A 20,603-nucleotide genomic window follows, 5' to 3' on the forward strand; every position below is an offset into this window, starting at 1 on the left:
CAATTTTAGGTTTCAGACAGAGATGGTGAGAGAGAGGATAACAAAGCTTTTAATTCTGCTTCAGTGTTACTTTTTAACAATCTGTAAGATTGGGACAATATTTACATCCAGCAGTGTTCATTTAACTCTGGGGATTTTACTGTATGAGGTTTTCCTGGGGGCTAAGTGAGGGCTGCCCATGCAAGGGCCATTGTAGGCTTGTTTGTAGGGACTGTTCTGGCCCAGGTCTGGGCCAGTTATGGGCTATTGTCTGTAATCCAGAACTGTGCCATTGTAGGGCCGTCATTCTTCGTTATATGTGGGCCGAGGAAAACTGGTTGTGTGGGCCAGAGCTGGGCCAGAACAAAATTGCTATCTGGGAAACATGTTGTGACAAACTTCGCATCGAGCGCCCTCCAAAAAAGAAGTCACCAACCGCCACTGTAAATAATCCAGAATTGGTCAGGCATAAGGGCTTTTGTGTATTCCATTTTGTTCTGATCATTTAAAGTTAATTGCACTTGCAAATTTAAAACATAAAAATTCAAGTTAACTTTCTTGACCTGTAAGGAGTTGCTATAAATGATAACAATGAAGTTGAATCAGCTTAATTTATTTTAATGTTATTCTGTTTATTTTAACGTTTTGAATTTATTTTAACGTTTTGAATTTATACCAAATCCTCACTAGTCAAAAAATTTAAATTAATTGTCATTTCAAGTTGATTAACTATGCAACAAGGATTTTTTTCAGTGTATCCTCTGGTACACATATTCAAAAACATACATCAAAACAACCTTACACGTAACAGTATGGAAATTGCTTACATATTTTTTTATGCAATGGGTTTCCTCAATTTTTTAAGAAGAGTCAACATTTTTACAGTGCATCTGACTTCAACTCTCTCATGAGCATGCTTACGTTTATAAAGCTTGAAATATAAATGTTTTCTATTTACAAAAAACAATCACTTCACCTCATAGGACATAGTAACTGTATGGATCAGTCATTTTTCTTTGATGACTGTGCTTTTTGGAGCTTTAAAAATGGGGCACTATCCAATGCCATTATAATGCTGAATAGATTCAGGATATTATTTAATAAAAGTCTTACTGTGTTTAGCTGAAAGAAGAAAGCGATATACCTTTGATGGATTGAAAGTGCAAAATACTCACTAATTTTCATTTGGGATTAAACTATTCCTTTCATTTATTTTATTGTGTATTAATTCCTTTGGAATTCTTAAAGTGCAACAGATATATTTTGGAAGATTTTTTTGGTACATAAAAAACATATTTATTAACCTCTGTTGAATCACTACTGTAAAAGTGATCAAAGGACTTCAAGTAACACTGGTCATATTCTTGCCACTACAGTTTATCCAGATCCCAGACTTGTCTACCATTGGAATTATCCTATGGTCTTACAATACAAATGGATTATATTACAGCAGATGATAACGTTCTTGTCATCTGTGACCTACACAAATACAAGGCTTGATTTAAGTCGTCAGCAGTTTTCTCTTCATTTATTCCTTTAATGAGATTAACAAGGAACAAATCCATCTACTTCAAGTACTTTGATAGAGCATTACTTGTCACACACAAGCACTTCATTGGAAATATGCCCAATACTAATCATGTGTAATGCCTACAATTCATATGATATCTTTTTGGTGATGGTCCATACATACATACTTTTAATAATCTGAAGTTGAAATAGACAAAGATATTTTTACTTTATCTTCTTCAATCATAACACCTGCTGACTTTAGAAGTCAGAATAACCTCTAATGTCAATTTTTAACCTTGTCCTGACATTGTGGACCTCAGACAGTATTTTGACAAGACCGACCGTTTGTCTGCCTGTGCCACATTTGCAGCATAATCGATTGTATCTCAGATTTATCCCCAAGGTGTTTTTAGGACATCTCTGAGGCTAATGGAGGCTAATAGGCTTAGCACTTAGGGTGTATTGTCCGGTATGCTTACAGGCAAGGTTTGCTGAGGGTAAAACCCTAAACTCTGGGATTACCTCCAACACATCCCGTTAAAGTGCTGTATAGTCAGGTCTAAGCTAATAGGATCTGAAGGGGGAATAGGGGCCCTGAAGGTAGTTTGGGGGTTGACTGACAGCAGGAGAGCTCACATACAGGTCACCAGATGCAGATAGCAGACTGATGGACTAACAGGGAGATTACAGGACTCAGATTTGGTTGGCTCCTCTAGCAACATAGACGTTTATACACACAGAGGGAAATTTCAGAGACTGAAAGCGCAGAATTCATCTCAAACGGTAAGAAATGGATGGAGACTTTACTTTAGATGTTTTGTTTAATGCGCACTGGCTTGAGAATAATCTATTGGGCAGAAGAAACAATGGGCAGTATAGTTTTACTTAAAGGTTTAATGACATAAGTCCTTATAATAGGGTACAGGTGTGTTTGTGTTTGGACGTATTAAAATGTTGGAGTATACTAGAGGAAATAACAGCAGATCATTGCAAGTTGTACTCCAAACTAAATATAAAGCCTACTTTGGAAGAAAAGTGTTAGCATAGTAACCCTTTTCTAGTCAAAAGAAACTAGAATATTTCTTGTTTAATTAATTATAATTCATTATTTTATTTCATTTATTTTGGAGTTCTGGTTTGACATCTATTACATTTTTACTGACAGCTTTGTTTTAGCCTAGAAGTCTGGGCTGTGTTTTAAATGCAAAAAAAGTAATTATAAAACTGAAAGAGTACATAGAATAGGTTTAGCGATTTACCTGAAAAGTTCTTATTTTTACAGACAATTTGAAATCATATTTTGTTTATAAATGAAGAGTTTCGTTGCAAAACGAGATAAATCCATTTTTTTTTTCAGAAATCTCGATTTTTTCGGTTTGTCATTCCAATTAATATCAATTCAACTGCAGTTGGTTTGTTTTGATTTAAACCTTCATAACTTAAAAAAAATGCAGCTAACTAGCACCATAAAACAAAATAATAACATGATAACATAATAATAAACATGTTTTGACAAAAATGTTAAAAACTGAGTTATCTGGTTTCGCAACGAAACTCTTCAAATATAAAACCAAAATACTAGAACAGAAACTCAGTAAAAAATGTATGTCACTTACATTATGAGTTGGTGTTATTCAGTTTTGTGAAGGAGTTTGTGTCATGACTCCTCGCGAGCAGCTGAGGAAGATATCAGCGCTTGGAGATCAAGGTGGTATGGATGAGAAACACTGGTACAGATTGGTCAATGGATTGTCTGCTGGAGGTGAGATTTTCTTTTGGTGATAATGAGGAGTAACTTTATGTGCAACTTTAACAAATTTCATAAACTGTAGTGTTTGCTCTATTGCTGAAACCGTAGAGTTGCGGCAGAGGCAAGAGCTCATGATGAGGAATCAGATGGCCATGACTCCACAGATCTTATCTCAGGGTCAACAGAGACTACCCACACAGTTTGATCACCGCTTCATGGAGAGGTATGTTACATTGAAACACATCAAACAAGAACAACCAAAACAATTTTGAACTGTTAAAATATATATTTTTGCAAGACCAACATGACTTTGATGCAGAATGAACGCTCTTATGTGCAGGGAGCTGGTGCCGCAAAATGAAATGGTATCAGCTGATGCCAGGCAAATGCATATGGGTGCCCATCTTGGGCAGACGCTGGCACCAAATTCTAATGTTATTCCAGGCAGAGGATTTCCAGGAACAGGTGATTATATACAGTTTAATAACGTAGGAAAAAAGCTAACTAAATTTAACACAAAACATTTCTTGTTCACCTACAGGTTATGGGTTTCTTCCAAATGAAACCATGGAGACGGTGGCAAGACGTCAAGAGTTAATTCACAAACAGAACATAGCCAGGTAACTTTCAGTGCATTTCCCCACAAATAGTTGTAAAGTGTACATAAAATCAAATAAACTTGCATATTAATTTTTCTTAAATAAGGATGGAGATGAATGCCATCCTGCACCAAAAAGAGTTGGAGAATGCCCAACAGAAGGGTCTCATCGGCATGGACAATCAAATGATGTACCAGGGCATCCAACCCAATCCCATGGCCTTCAGGAGTCGTCAGCGACTTCCAGATGGCCACGATGTCTTCGTCCACCGCACTTCCCTTGAAGACCTGCATGCCAACAGTCTCCTCATGTCAAGCCCATATCCACCAATCAGCACGCTGCAAAGGGAACGTGGACGCAGGACAAACAGAAGGGCCAACAATCATAAGAGCTCCGACAGCAGCGTCGCTCTCGCCAAATGCCAATCAGAAGAGAAGAACGTAGAGCAAAGTCCAGGAGGAGCTTCAGCAGAGGAGAAGGAAACAGAAGGAAAATGTGAAATGAGCGGTGAGGCCATCGCCAGCAAACCACACCAAACTAAAGCAGAAACTGAGCTCACTTCGGGCAGCACCAGAAAAAGTTTTAAGGAAGAAGAGCCAGGGCTTCACAAGGCGTGTATTAATGGACAGGAAAGCTGTCCAGAAGTCACCAACTGCAATGTTAGCAACAGCGAGAAAGATATACCCAACCCTTGCTCAGCTTTCCAAGACAAATTTTTGTACTCATCTGCCAGTGGTCCACTCACAACAATGCCCTACATGTTTCCCATGCCTGGAAATGGTCTTTTACCATTGGGTGTGTTTGTTGGCTTTCTTTAAGTGTTTTTTTTATATGTAGTTGTTGTGTTTATCTGTTAATCTGTACAAATTTTTGCTAACATTTCTTTGTTTGGCTCGACCAGGAACTCCTAATATATTTCCCAATGGAGAAGAGATGTCTTCACAGGAGGACATCCGGAAGTGGACAGTTGAGGACGTCTACAGTTTCATCAGTGGGATACCAAGTTGCTCTGAATATGCTCAGGTACTTTTGTGTATGCTAACAGCCTGTACCTATAAGTTGCAATATTTAGATGTTTTACATTTTACACGTATGTTGAATTCAATTACCTCTCATTTTTTTCGTGTGCAGACATTTAAAGAGCATATGATTGATGGAGAAACACTGCCTCTTCTCACAGAGGAGCATCTCCTTGATACACTCGGGCTCAAGCTCGGCCCTGCACTCAAGATTCGAGCACAGGTATTTATGGTTGGTAATGTTACGATGATGTACAGTACACTAGAAAGGGATGTGCATCTTAAAAATAATGGTCAAAATGCTGTCATATGGTGCATCTTACCATTTGAAAAAGTACATATTTGCACCTAAAGAGTTCATATTGGTACCAAAGACTGCATATTAGTACCTCAGATGTACATATTGGTACCAAATGTATACATTTCTGTACCTAAGCAGTACATATCAGGACCTTTTGTAAAGGGTACTTCCCCAGTGACAGCTAGGGACCATTTTTTGACAATTTTATCTGATAGTGTACAGACTTCAGATAGTCGCAGTGTAGACAAATGAATCACCAATCTCTTGGGTCTTCAACAGGGGGTCGGGGAACCCTTGGGGGTCCATGTTGGTATTTGTCATGAGTAGGGAGAACAGAACCCAAGGGCAGACAGCTTTCAACCAAAAGACTTTTATTATATAATAAAAACACCCTTGAGGGGGTAAACAAGGCAAGAACACAACTAATAACATATAACGAGACACACACAATGATCCGAGACAAGACATGATGACACAAATAATGGCTTTAATAGGAAATAACTAAACTAGGGAATGAGGACACACAGGTGAAGGGCGTAAACTAAAGATGAATAATTAACAGGGACAGAGGGGCAGGGCCCAGGCACAGGAGAGCACACAATAACACAAGCCACGTGACAAAACAAAGGCACACAAAAACAAAACAACATTGAGGACTGCCGTGACCCTGTAACTCAAAACAAGTAAAAATACATACGAAGCTGACGGGATCATGACTGGGGGTCCCCCAAATATTGTTTGAATGCAATTTATTTACAAACTATTTAATCTATGCAGTTAATTCCAGTTGTTACAAAGTATGCCAAAAATTAATATTTTAATAGTATTGTAACATAATCATCATAACAGTATGTAAATGCAGTTGTACTGGGGGGTCCCTGGTCCTCATCTCCATCCTTTAAGGGGCCCTTGGCCTGAAAAAGGTTGAAAACTTCTGGTCTATATGATGTGATTTTATTTTTGTTAAAGTTTTTCTGTAGCTCAGTTGGTAGAGCCCTTGTGTTAGCAGTGCAAAGGGTTGTGGGTTTGAGTCACAGTAAGGTACACTGAATCCATGCCACTTTGGATTAAAACGTCTGCCAAATCCATAAATATACTAACCAGCTAGTTAATCTTATCTAGATCAGTTTGATAGCAAAATTGTGAAAGCAACAAAAACATTCCATAAGAAGATTGTCATTTTATACTTAGATATGCATAGGTATGCATGCAAAGCCACGTTCCTTAAAAACATGCAAAAAAAATTGTAAGCAACTGCCAAACATCTAATGGTATTCATATTGTTCATTTATACATTTTACAAATACACTGTTGTGTACCTCATGCATCCAAACTGATATTAAAAGATTTTGTAGAGTGCAATATGTTTACAATGTATTAAGAAATAAAACATGAATCCTTATTTTTCTCCAGTATTTTGTTTGACAAAAAAGTATTCATGTTTATATTAATCATGCTCAAATTATGAAAATTTCGCAGTATTTGAATTTATTAGTGGATGTTTTTCAGCTGTCTCGTCGAACGGGTAACATGTTTTACAGCATGATGAACCTGCCTGTGCCTATGCCTGTGTCTGGCCTGCAGCCTCCACCTGAGAAAAATGGGGACAGGTCATCAGACATTAGCTCTCCTCTCATCTGCAACAGTGTGGAGATGCTCGGCAGTCCCAGAGACACAGACGCTCTTAAATCCACAGAGCCTGGGACTGAAACTGACAATCCCTCTCCTACACAAATGAATGAGACCAATTGAAAGAGGCTGTGAAGAACTACCAAACTATTCACCTTTTACTTTTAGTGTCTGCAAGTCAACAAAACTTAGTTGACTTGTAACTATGATGGCCACATTTTTTTTTTGACAACTCAAGATTTTTTTGCCGCTGTTATCCTGGTTTATAAAAGGCACGAATATCCTCTGGATTATTTATCTTTAAACTAAAAAATCCTGAGTATTTGGCACCCATTTTATTGGGCTTGACAAATTCATATAATGACGACACATTTTAATATGTTAAATTAACATTTCAATAGACTTTTAAATATTTATTATAAATCTATCATGCTGTGTGCAGTGCTTGTGTGGTCTATAACAGAGTGAGTGCGCTTTAATTTTGTATGTGTTTATATATTTTTGTAAATTATGTATTGTTCTACAATTGTTTGCTGAATAAAAATAATTGATAGAAGTAATAATTCTCATATTATTCAGGTACTTCTTTGGTCTTGTTATAGTGATTTTAATATAAGGCACTTTTCACCGGGTGTAAAATAAGACTTTTTTATAAAACTTTTATTTTTGTCCATTTGAACAGAATGTTAAGTTGACACTGAAGGCAATCTCAGTAGGTCAACCTAAATATTCAAGGTTACTGTTTTATTTATTTAATTTATACAATTAAAATTTTGTCTGTTTGTTTGTTTTTATATGATGTTTGCAATTTTATTATCAAGTGACCAAAATATAATAAATAGACTACAACCCTGATGAATGTGATATTTTTACTAGCAATAAACATAAAGAATATTTTTCGCATAAGAGTTATGCATCTATATTGCTTTAAAAATGAAAAATATTTTTTTATGTGATACCAAATATGTATTCGTTGAAAGTGCCGTTATATTTCTTGTGTCTGCTAGCTAACTTTTATGCGTCAAAAGTATCGTTTTTACGGCGCTGCGCAGATCGATCGGCATATGACATCAAAGTTACACGAGAGCGAATCGGAAGCTATGTTCTCGCGGTATTTTGATGTCATACTCCGATCGGTCTACGCAGACCGGTGAACGCAACGTTTATTTTGCGAGCATCCCTTATCTCTCCTGTAAAGTAGATGGCAGCATTCATTCAGATGAGCGTCAAAGGTGTCTAGTGAAGAAGCGACACCTCACGGTCTTCTCGTGTTATCGCGATATTTGCAATCTCGCCGCCGTTCGTGACCACGTCAAGGGAACACACAGAAGTTAGAAATCATGGCGGAGCGCAGGAGACACAAGAAGCGAATCCAGGTACCACATTTCACAAAACGGTTGCAGCCACATCCCAAACTTGTAATACGTGCGTGACATCAATTCGTTTCTTGTACTCGTGTTTCGCTCGACATTGCGTACAAACCCGCGGGCTGATGTTTTTAGCACAACACTCAGTATCGTGAGGTGGATTATTTATCAGAGCACCCGCAGTTTTTGCGCCTTGCTTCAGTAATATACACCATTCATCTAAAGATTTAGTCAGTTGTTTGGCAGATTTTATGGTGACTTGTCTTATGCATCATCTAAAAGTAACGCTATCTGTCTGTATCGGTTGGCCATTTTGGCTGCTCGATTTGGTGGTGGTTCTCTCAAATGCTTAGCAGATTTTACTCAATAACGATCATAATACCTCAGCATTGCTTCTTTACCAAACGATTGTTTTAGCACTGTATGTACTGGTTGAGTTTTGTGTGTTATTTACAGACGGTATGTTAAGATGGCACTGCAGTATAAGCCAGATGGCATGCTGGCAGTCGGAAAATATCCTTTCGAAATGTGACGTGTTAATTATGCATCACTCCTGTTTGGATAATAAACCGCATTATTTAAATGTTGGTTGTTTTTTGTATGCTGTCCTAAGCTCGCAGGGGACAGTAGCACCATCAGCCAAATGTCTCTTCACATTACATTTGTGCCCATTTCACATCCTTTCTTTATCATTTAACGTTAGACTTCTATATAACTGAATCAGTTTGTCTGTTAAATGTAACGGCCACAATATGCAGCAACTGACTGGATGTGTCATAAAACCTAACTAGTGGCCTGCTTGGACAACATTTGTAGGCGTCGGGTTTTAAGTCAACAAAGCTGAGATGACTTTGAATGTACCTATGACGGCCAAAAATGCTGCTTTGGCAGGCATCTCCTGGCTTTTGATAAAATATTGTTTATTTGAGAGACTCGCAGAAGATATGTTAGAATGATGAAGTATTGAGTTATAATGATGATATGTTGTCTTGATAAGAGAATCACTCTTCATGTGTTTTAGTTTCTGCTCTTATGCAACAGGTTAAAATCCACAGTGATGCCAGTTTTTTACTGCTGATATTTCATGACGTGTTTAACTAACTGGTGGTATTCTGGTCATCATGGATGCATTGTTCTTCAGTCAGTGGTGAACTTGGACACAATGGATGATTTTTAAATCTTAAATGATTCAAGGGGAGAGCACAGACATGGGGACAGTGTCAAAGATTTTTAACAACATAATCTTCAGAACGCACACACTGGATGATTCGACCAGACCACAAGGCCATATGCGTGATGACTTTAATAACGGTTTCAAAGTGATGCAAGATCTCAAAGAAATGCGAGATCAAACGTGTTTTGAGATAAACTTTTGTTATGGTAGTTCTTGCATGACACATCATAAAAGCACTTTTACTGTTACCATAGTTATCCAAGTCCAATTAGGGGTGGGACGGTTGTCATGACCACCGCACCACCGCGGTGGTGCAGTGCCACCGCGGTGGTGAAGTGCCACCGCGGTGGTGAAGTGCCACCGGCGGTTGTGTGACGTCACATATAAGGTGAATGATTAAACAAAATAATAAGTTAAAATTGCAGTTTTTTTTACACAAATAATAATAACAAAAGTTGTACAGTAATTTATAGCCTAAGACAGTGGTTCTTAACGTTATTCCTGGAGGCCCACTGCCCTGCACATTTTGTATGTCTCCCTTATTTAACACACCTGATTCAAATCATCAGCTCATTAGAAGAGATCTCAATGAACTGAACTGAGTCTGCCAGATAAAAGAGACATACAAAACATGCAGGGCAGTGGGCCTCCAGGAATAACGTTAAGAACCACTGGTCTAAGATACAAATTTTTAACATTGTTTTATGTTAATACAAAAATCTCCGCTACATTACCATGTATGCCGTTTCCACTAAACTGGTGGATTTTAGCATAACTCAGCACGTTGGAGTTTAGCCATGTCACTGTGTTGTGCGTCTGCGTTAGTTTCTATTGGTCTTCAGTGACAGTGAAATACATACACATCACGTTTGTCTTTTGTTGTGAAATAAAATTTTTACCAGATTAAAGATTAAAGTCGCGCACATCAGGAAGCGCATTTAGTGAAACGTTATTTTCTTTCACCATTTAATCCCCCCTAACCCCCCCCCCCCCCCCCATGGACCCCACCACCGCAACACCGGCGGTTGTTGTTGATGGTTCCACCGCGGTGGTAAAAATTTGCCACCGTCATAGCCTTAAGTCCAATATTTGAATATATATTTGATATTTACGATTTTGGATAGGGGAGGCTCCTACGGGAGCAGCAAATCACAATGACACTACTTTTTTGGACAAAAAAATTGGTTGCAGTAAAACGGTGCATCCCTTCATGGCCCCCAAAGAAAATGTATGAAATAAAATATTCCAAAAATTTGATTCATTCAAAAATTTGAATGAAACAAAACATATAAATTATACATAGAATTTATGATAATGTATTTTATAAAATGTCATTAAACTGGGGACCCCTGGCACCATCTTAGGGCCCCGAGTTTGAGAACCACTGCTCTAAGGCTGGCCAAACATGTTAAGATTTTAAGTCCAATTTACTCCCTCAGCGATCGAAAGGAGGCTCCAGGTGGGCCGCACGCTGAAAAAGTTTGAGAACCACTGCCTTTTACGCCTGGTATTAAGATGCATTCGACCACCTCTTTCTGTCTGGTTACTTTTATTTATCAATGAAAGCCTAAAGATTAGGGGTTTAACGATACATTGTGCATTTTCTTTTGCACAATGTATTGTTAAAAATTTAAATACCTAGCGTTAAAAATGTAAATACATTTTCTGGTATTTTCATGATAATGAAGAATATGTATAATGATTATGCTTGACTAGTGTTGCTTTTAAATGCATGTTATAAACGACTCAAATTAACTGAGATTTTAGTTTAATAAGGACTTCCTACTGATCAAACAGCCGGAGTACATGAAAGTGCTGTGCATAATATCGCCTTTGGGATTCAGAATCAATAATGGACAGTAGGGCTGTGACGATAACCGCATCACCGCAGTAATGAGATGCCTACCGCGGTGCTGAGGTCATCACCGCACTTTTTTATATTTTCATTATTATTTAATTTTGCTGGTGAAAGTTAAAGAAGTGCATATGATGTATGATATGAACTATACACAAAAGTCATTGTTTATCATAATTTACTGTCTTCCATCCTGTGGTCAAGGGTTTCTAGAAAAAAAACAGCTTTCCGCACAAGGGGGAGGGACGGTCCATTAACTCTTTCGCCCCCAGCATTTTTCATGATTTTCACAAAAGTTTAATGCCTTCCAAAAAAATGCTCCTTTTTAAATATATAAACATACAATATATGAAATTAAAGAACAGACCCTCTGCTTTCAAACAAAAAAATCTGTTTCATCCTACCTTCATGTTTTCTTTTTTTATCACCTCTCCTCAAATATGTGTAGGTTTCATCAAAAACACCAAAGTTTGAGCAAAAAGCTGAGATAATTCAATTTTTGTGAAGGACTCTTGATAGAGATCACATGCAGAGAGATCTTTAAAACATACACGGACATACAGCTGTTATTGAGAACTCGTCAATGGCGGGGAAAGAGTTAAACATATATAAGGATTTATCTACACCTATTTATCTAAGGGAGTATCTACACCGCAAAAGCAATCGGGTCTAATCCGTTTTCAACTACCTCTGAATGTGGATGAGCTCAAAATGTTTTATACCTCTTTACACCTGTTTTTAGCCTCGTCCCCTTGTGATCTGATCAAACAAAATGTATCTTAATAACAGGTGTAAACAGGGCCTTAAACGGTCACAGCTTTTGTACTCCAACTGTTTGCTTACACTTCTCAACCAGATAAAATGCACCTGGATATTTCACACTTACTCTACTGATGCCGGTTAGAGCAGTGTTTCTTAACCATGGTCCCTTGTGGCACACCTACCCTACACATTTTCCAATTCTTCCTTTTCAAACGCTCCACTCATTAGCTTTTTTGTAGAGATGTGGGAGACATCCAAACGTCCACAGTTGGTGTGCCTTCAGGAACAGGGGTGGGAAATGCTGGGTTAAAGACAAGTGTTATCTAAAGCCAGCAGCCTGTCCAATATTGTAGCGATTGGCCGATATATTGCTGTAGCCCATCTATCTGACGGTATGTGCCATTTCGGCCGATAAGTCTTTCCCTAAATTAGCTGTTCCTAATGAAAGGATTCTCAGATAAGACTCTTAAGCCAACATCTCTGATCTGACCAATCATTATTCGTTTTTTAATGTGATGTTAAGTTGTGTTACATGCAACAACACGTGCAGCAAAATCTTTTTTTGCACAGTAGCGTCAGCATGGGGTGTCAGGTGCGCAACCCAGCATTAGCTGTATTGTAACACAACTGAAAACTTTTTACCTTATCTTACAAAAACACAGCACTTTGGTTCCAGATTCTGTGTGAAGAAATGGCAAAAACAATGCCGTAAGGGGCATGTCGTAGTGAGGATGCGCATGTCATCGCAACAAGAAGTTTAAGGATAATTCTGGTATTTAACACTTTGAGTCTCATTTCTGGTTTGTTTTGGATGAACTACAGTGATGGACACTGAAATTTTGACATTGGGTCATGTCTTGACTTTTTGACTCGTTTAGAAGCATCACTTGACTGCTTCAGAATGGAAGTCAATGACCATGCACAAACATGTCATTAAACAACACTTAACTCTTTCACCACCATTGACGAGATATCTCGTCAATTAAGAGAAAACGCTTCCCGGCCAATGACGAGATTTTCCGTCTTTCCGCAATACCGCTATTATCCACCAGGTGGCGCCCTTTCGCAACTTTTTAAACCCGGAAGTATTGCCCTATGGCAAGCTGCTGCATGTCCGTGTCTGTTTTAAAGATCGCTCTGAATGGGATCTCTATGAAAAGTCCGTCACAAAAATGGAATTATCTCTGCTTTTTGCTCAAAATGTGGTGTTTTTGCAGAAACCTACCCATATTCAAAAGCTGATTACAAAAGAACCACTAAAGGTAGGATTAAACGGTTTTTTTTTTTTTGAAAGCAGAGGGTCTGTTCTTTCATTTGGTATATTGTATGTTTATATATTTAAAGAAGAACATTAAACTTTGGTGAAAATCATGAAAAACGCTGGCGCTGGCTGGCAACTTTTTTTAAAAACGCTGGCGGTGAAAGAGTTAACGTTCATTTTCAAAACTGTACTAATCACTGATATCAGTTGCCTTCCCTTGCAAATAGCACATTAACTCCGCATCTGCTGGCTGTTTGCGTTAACACGAACCTGAAGACATCTTACTGAGCGAGAATGTACTTTATATTTTTCATAATTTGTGAAGCGGTTGTGGGGTGGAAATTACAACCGTCCCAGCCCTAATACGTATCACATGCCCTTTTATGATACAAAATGCATGCGTGTGGTTTCACGAGAGAGAAATCATGGATCATTTGCTAACTTTAGAAGCTGCTGAAAAACATACCAAGTGCAGGTCTTTAAATATATCAGGTCTCGATGTGAAAAGGTTCAAACCATGTGACTTTTTAATTCCTATATATTACTTTTCACTTTAATTCAAACAAATGCTAAGCAAGTGTTTTTTAAAAACTTAACATGATAATGATATACTCTGTTTTCTCAGTTTGTCTCTCATTTAATATAAGTACATTTGTGTTATATCACACATTGCTTTTTAAATTGGAATCGGCAATAAAAAAGCCATAATGGTCGACCACTAAAAAGCACAGCAAACAACTATTACCATGACCAGTGCAAAAGTGAAAGTGTTGTACACTCTTATCTATCAAAACAAGACAAAAAAAACAAACATTGTTAAAGTAAAAGTCCAAAGAGTCTCTGTCAAACTGCCAGCATCAACCGCCATGTTTATATGGTCTTGATTAAATATCCTTATTTTCCTGTTTTTCTCTCTCTGAATCATACAAAAGACATTGTGACCAAATGGAGTATGACTGGAGTATTGTGGAGCTCAGACACTGCCACAAAAGATTGACATACCAAGACTTTAGGTATAAATGCGAGTTATTCCCTGTAATCATTCACTGTATAAATGAATGATGACTCTATAGCCGCCTATTGATGAGTTAGGTGGAAAGTTTAGCATATTGTGGTAACACAGCTCCATAAAGCAGGTCAATGAAGACACATTTAATCTGCAGCACAGATCAAACAGAGAAATCACAGTACACCCCATTTACACATTGTACAGATTCATTGAGTACTTGCTTCAGCTGCCAGATTCAATTCATGTTTGTAGGGCTCACTGGATTTTATTCTCCTTATTCAATAAATAGGACGGCTCTCTGAAAACTCGAATTAATATTTTGTGTTCAAGCAACTAGACTAATGCAGAATAATGTACAGTCAGCTGGTCAGTATAGCACAAAATAAACCCTGCTGGTTGATACAAGCTACAGATATTCATCAATATGTGTGTAGTTTATTAGAGCCAGCAGATGCTTGTATATGATCACATATATAATGCCTACCTGTATCACACACTGGACACAAAAGTTGTCCATTTATTGACACATCTTAGAACTTCTAATTTAACGAATTATGAGGTTAAACTCCTTCCGTCTGACCATTTATTTAGTAAGGGATAATGTAGAGGCAGCCGGTAGTTATCAGGAAATAAGCCCCGACAGTTCGCGGAGGGTCTTGTATCACACTGAAGGGGCTTTTTTCCCCATAACTACCGGCTGCCTCTACATTATCCCACTTATTACACGGCTACTTGCCACATAAGAAAAAAAACTGGACATGAATATGAATTTGAAACATTTTATTGGCATATTTGTTTTAAATTAACATTTTTATCCTTCCGCGAAACTTTGCACAGATGCATAAAATGATCGTAATACCTTATTAAGATCCTCTGCTTCATACTTGTCTGTCTCCATTTTTTTCTCTTTTAGCCAGTCTTTGAGAAGTTTTAATGCCCATTCTGTATTTTTTTGTGTGTTGGCTTCGTAGCTGTCATGCTCTATTTTGTCAAGTTCAGTCTCAGTAAGCTCTCTGTGTCTTATCGTTGTTCGTTCTTCTATCCACTGTTTAAATGTTTTGTTTTTTCCGTACATGTTAAAATTATGGTTGTCCAGTGTTTGTCACAAGATGGCGCCAAACAGCTAGTAATCTTTATTGGCGCAGAGCGATTTTACTCGTGCAAGTAGTCCGGCTATGCGTTATTACTTTGGAGCGGTTATTATTTGAAAAGAACGAACCTGCAAATGTCTCAACTGACCAATCAGAATCAAGCATTCCAGAGAGCCGTGTAATAAGATAAGCATAATTCGTAGTAGTTCAGGCCTTAGTTTGTTCCCTTTTCTGTCACTTTTGTTAACATCTTGATCTTTCTGTTTAGGAGGTCAGTGAACCTACCAAGGAGGAGAAGGCGGTGGCCAAATACCTGCGTTTTAACTGCCCCACTAAATCCACCAATATGATGGGACATAGAGTGGATTACTTTGTCGGTCAGTGTCTTCGTTTTTGCCCCATTCATTTAATATATTTGTATAGTTTTAGCTACAGCATATTTTTCTGCTGTCACTAAATTAAATAATTGTTTCTGTGTTCATCAGCATCTAAAGCAGTCGACTGTCTGCTGGATTCAAAGTGGGCCAAAGCAAAGAAGGGAGAAGAGGCTTTGTTCACAACCAGAGAGTCTGTGGTGGATTACTGCAACAGGTGTCTTTGAAAAGACCTTTAAATGGATAATTACATGTTTACTTTAATGAAAATTTATATTGAAATGATTAAATATTGTGTACCATTAACTCTTTCCCCGCCATTGACGAGATATCTTGTCAATTAAGAGAAAACGCTTCCCCGCCAATGACGAGATTTTCCGTCTTTCCGCAATACCGCTATTATCCACCAGGTGGCGCCTTCCGCAACTTTTTAAACCCGGAAGTATTGCCCTATGGCAAGCTGCTGCATGTCCGTGTCTGTTTTAAAGATCGCTCTGAATGAGATCTCTATGAAAAGTCCGTCACAAAAATGGAATTATCTTATGGAAACCTACCCATATTCAAAAGCTGATTGCAAAAGAACCACTAAAGGTAGGATGAAACATTTTTTTTGTTTGAAAGCAGAGGGTCTGTTCTTTCATTTGGTATATTGTATGTTTATATATTTAAAGAAGAACATTTTCTGGAAGGCATTAAACTTTGGTGAAAATCATGAAAAACGCTGGCGCTGGCTGGCAACTTTTTTTAAAAACGCTGGCGGTGAAAGAGTTAAAGGAATAGTTTAGCCAAAAATGAAAATTACCCCACAATTTACTCACCCTCAAGCCATCATCAATGTATATGATTATCTTTTTTTTTTTTTTTTGACGTATACAACCAGAGTTATATTAGAAAATGTCCTGGCTGTTTCAAACTTTATAATAGTAGTAAATGGTGCTTCTGATTTAAAGCCCAAAAAAGTCCATCCATCCTTCACAGAAGTAATCCACAAGGCTCCAGTGGGTTAATAAAGGCATTCTGAGGGCAATCGATGCAATTTTGTAATAAAATAAAACTATAATAACTAGCTTTCGGTAATGACTGACGCACGTTCACGAGAGTGAGTTTCCAGCATCTCTTTCATCTTCACTTCGTCTTGTCTGTTACCTCCTATATCATACGCTGAAAATGCACTCACTCTTTCGTGAACATGCATCGTTTTACCAAAGCTTTTGTGAAGTATGGATGCACTTTTTGTGCTTCAAATCAGAAGCACCATTTACTACCATTAATAAAGCTTGGAACAGCCACAACATTTTTTAATATAACTCCGATTGTGTTTGTCTGAAAATGATTATTATATACATCGAGGATTGCTTGAGGGTAAGTACATCATGTGGTAATTTTCATTTTTGGCTGAACTATCCTTTTAAATTGTATTATATCATGCACGCTTGTGTCATTTGAACTGCCAATCGACCCGCAGACTCCTGAAGAAACAGTTTTTCCACCGAGCCCTTAAAGTGATGAAGAAGAAGCCAGAAAAAGATGTGAAGAAGGAAAAGGAAAAAGAGAAAGAAAAAGAGAAGGCGAAAAGTGACAGCGGCAAAGAGGAGGAGAAAAAGAGCAAAAAAGAGAAGGACAAAAAGAAAGAGCCTGAAGCTGCAGACGCAAAAAAAGACAAAAACGTACGACAGCAACCCTGACAGAATAAATACGTATTGCTTTTGAGGTCGTTTTGTGTTTCATGACTTGTTTCTGTACGTGTAGGACGACAGTCCAGGATCTCCAAAGAAGAAGAAGGATGTGAAGAAGAAGTTCAAGCTGGAACCTCACGACGACCAGCTGTTCTTAGATGGCAATGAGGTTTGAATGAGAATTAAAGTCTGATGCTTATTTAGTTTTCCTGTCAAAATGAATGTTTAATGTTTTGTCTTTCCTACAGGTTTATTTTTGGATTTATGATCCAGTCCACTTCAAAACCTTTGCCATGGGATTGATTCTCGGTAGGATGTCCGCTCTTTCACTTTGGCTGGTGTGTTACATCGCCGTCTCGTGTCTCATTCAGGCTCTTTGTTTGTTTGTTTGCAGTCATTGCCGTTATCGCAGCCACTTTGTTCCCTCTGTGGCCGGCTGAGATGAGGGTGGGTGTGTATTACCTGAGCGTGGCAGCGGGATGCTTCGTCGCCAGTATACTTCTCCTGGCTGTTGGTACGACGTCGGTCTTCTAACCAGTTACACATCGTCGTTGCATACTTATTATTAATTCCTTAATTCCCACTTTGCAGCTCGCTGTATCCTGTTCCTGATCATCTGGGTGGTGACCGGTGGCCGTCACCATTTCTGGTTCCTGCCAAACTTGACCGCAGACGTGGGCTTCATCGACTCCTTCCGGCCTCTCTACACGCACGAGTACAAGGGCCCGCGCTCCAAGAAATCCAGCAGCGAGAAATCCGAAAACAAGGATGGGGAATCCAGCAAGAAATCGGACAGCGAGGATAAATCGGACAGCGAGAAAAAATACGGTGAGGAGGAAGAGGACGAAGACGAGAACAAGGAAACGGGGGCGGCCGGAGGACACGGGGAGCGCCAGTCGGACACGGACAGTGACAGACGAGAGGACGACGGTTCGCAGCACAGCAACGGCAATGATTTTGAAATGATCACAAGAGAAGAGCTGGAACAGCACACAGAGGAGGATGAAGAAGAAGAAGAAGAGGAGGAGGAGGAAGGGGAAGGCGAAACAAAGCCCTTGACTGTCCAGACATAAACATTTGGACTCATGCCGCACACATACTCCCATTCTCCATGTGGACCTGCTGACGTACTTCCGTCATGTTCAGAAGATGTTTCCCATTTCTATTCTGGCTGCGATCTTCCTCCGTGAACACAGACAGGCTTAAAGGTTAAACCCGAGCGGAAAACGGCTGTCATGACAATGGAAATATTGCAAAAGCTGTTTCGTTTCCCTAAATATGCTTTCCAGCTATGGATGCAATGGTGCGAGTCTCCCTGACCCCGTCCCAAACAACCGGTTTATACTTTTTTCTCTCTCTCTTTTTTTGTTAACGTCATCTTATGTCAAGCGTTTGTTTCATACATGTCAGTAATGTTAAAGACAGATGAGCTTCACAATGCTCTTCAATGATTCAGTTCTGAAGATTATTTTGGGTTCGTGTCAAGGCGTCCTAGACTGATGTGGTTGTGTTAGTTTTCTTGTGTACCATAAATATGAATTGGATCATTCGGATGGACCAACATTTTGTCTACGATACCTTACGAGTGTTAATATCATTTTAAACAGGCACTTTTGAATGACCTAGGACACATTTCTGTAAAACCTTTGTTTGGGAGAAGAGTTGTGTATGATATGTGTCTCATATGTTTATGTTTCACGGCTAGTCGAGGTTAAGCTTTGTGACCCTGATGGAAAAACAATCCTTGTTAAAGTGATGTAATAAATTGGAGTATCTGTGACTGTGGTAGTAAGCAGTTTTCAGAACCACATTCACATTTGTGCCAAATTAATATGAACAGCTCATACAAATAATGATCAACTCAACTAAATTTGGTTAGCTGGTTAATACATATTTTGCCACATTTTTCTCCTTTGAAAATTTTTTTACAGCTTTGACTAAATATTTACTGATCTCACATCTTCGCAGGTCGCTCAGTCGCACATTATTCTCCCGTCTCTTGTTAAAACTTTGAGCACCAAGATAATAACAACTTTACCCGAAGGTTTGTGGTCCAAAACAGCCTGTTTGTTGTTCTGTGTTTTAATAGAGCTGAGGTCCAATACTGTCTTTCTTTACATAGGGTCGAGTGTTATTCTACATTAGCTCATACTGAGGATTATATTTAAGAGATAAAATACAAGTGTATCGATTATATATGGATTCTATAAATCTAGATGTTTAGTCATGCCAGCAGTCAGGTGGTGATTCTCTCTGTTCAACATGATCTGTATTTTATAATACCAGAAACCCAGGTTTTTCTTTTGTGTATTTTATATATACATATATAACAAACACCAATAAATGTTTTCAGTACTGAAGACTTTTCAAAGATTCTGGAAATTTCTCAAACGCAACATTGTCATACAGCTTTCGTGTCTAAAAATGATAAACCCTTATTCTGCTCTCCAAATGCACACTAGTGTTCACAAGGAGCTTCTTGTGTTCATTGCTCAAGTCAACATTTCATCTTTGACCTTCTTTGTAAGTAGATTATATTGTCATCATCATAACCTCCATATGAGCAGCACTTGGTGGTCCTCTAGAGATGTCCTCAATATTTTTCATTGACATTGAAGACGTGTGCAGACCGGGCACAGTGTAAAACTAGTCAAACATGTTTTCAGCCTGTATGTTTTTTGGTACCATTATCTCTGAAGGACAAATATGCTAATGTACCAGTAGATTTATTTTGTTGCCAGAAAATTTGTTATTGGGTGTTTCAGCACACAGTTTCGATCTGTCATGTACAAATGTAGTTTTAAATCATATTTCTAGAGACGAATTAAAACCCCATTATCTTTTATTTATCTGGTCAACGTGTCTTCAACGAACTAATTGTCCGTATTTTGGGTCAACGAGGAGCGTCTTGCAATATCTTGCAGTATAATTTAAATGTCTGTCTAAAATTGTATCTGTATCCTTTCATTGCAATAAAAAAATATAACGCATGGGCTTGCATTGCTTTTTGTATAAACTGTTTGTATAAAATGAAACCACTAATTGTCACCTTCGGTATATGCAACCTTATACTGTTGAATGCTTTATTCTGATTGGTTGAGTTCCACAGCTATGCATTATTTTTTTATAAATGCACACCTAACCTGTCACATGTCTTAAAAAAAAACAGCAAACAAGCAATGTCTTTGCTATATTTGTGGTATAAGTGGAATAATTGACTCTGGTTCTCTGAATTATTTGAAAAT

At 38.3% G+C, this 20,603-nt stretch overlaps 2 protein-coding genes across 2 annotated transcripts; both read left to right on the plus strand.

Moving 5' to 3' along the window:
• Positions 1-2,881: 2,881 nt before the first annotated feature.
• Positions 2,882-7,253, plus strand: samd7 (sterile alpha motif domain containing 7). Its single transcript, XM_065277075.2, has 8 exons — positions 2,882-3,253; positions 3,350-3,464; positions 3,582-3,706; positions 3,783-3,861; positions 3,947-4,635; positions 4,742-4,863; positions 4,972-5,082; positions 6,670-7,253. Exons 1-8 carry the CDS (start codon positions 3,151-3,153, stop codon positions 6,910-6,912), a joined length of 1,587 nt encoding a protein of 528 aa, XP_065133147.1. The 5' UTR covers positions 2,882-3,150; the 3' UTR covers positions 6,913-7,253.
• Positions 7,254-8,017: 764 nt separating this feature from the next.
• sec62 (SEC62 homolog, preprotein translocation factor) lies at positions 8,018-20,348 on the plus strand. The gene is made up of 8 exons (XM_065277114.2): positions 8,018-8,165; positions 15,577-15,685; positions 15,794-15,899; positions 17,148-17,349; positions 17,432-17,527; positions 17,607-17,667; positions 17,753-17,872; positions 17,950-20,348. The coding sequence occupies exons 1-8, from the start codon at positions 8,130-8,132 to the stop codon at positions 18,429-18,431; spliced, it is 1,212 nt and encodes a 403-aa protein (XP_065133186.1). The 5' UTR covers positions 8,018-8,129; the 3' UTR covers positions 18,432-20,348.
• Positions 20,349-20,603: the final 255 nt, after the last annotated feature.

Source organism: Paramisgurnus dabryanus, chromosome 6, assembly GCF_030506205.2.
Source record: "Paramisgurnus dabryanus chromosome 6, PD_genome_1.1, whole genome shotgun sequence".
NCBI lineage: Eukaryota > Metazoa > Chordata > Actinopteri > Cypriniformes > Cobitidae > Paramisgurnus > Paramisgurnus dabryanus.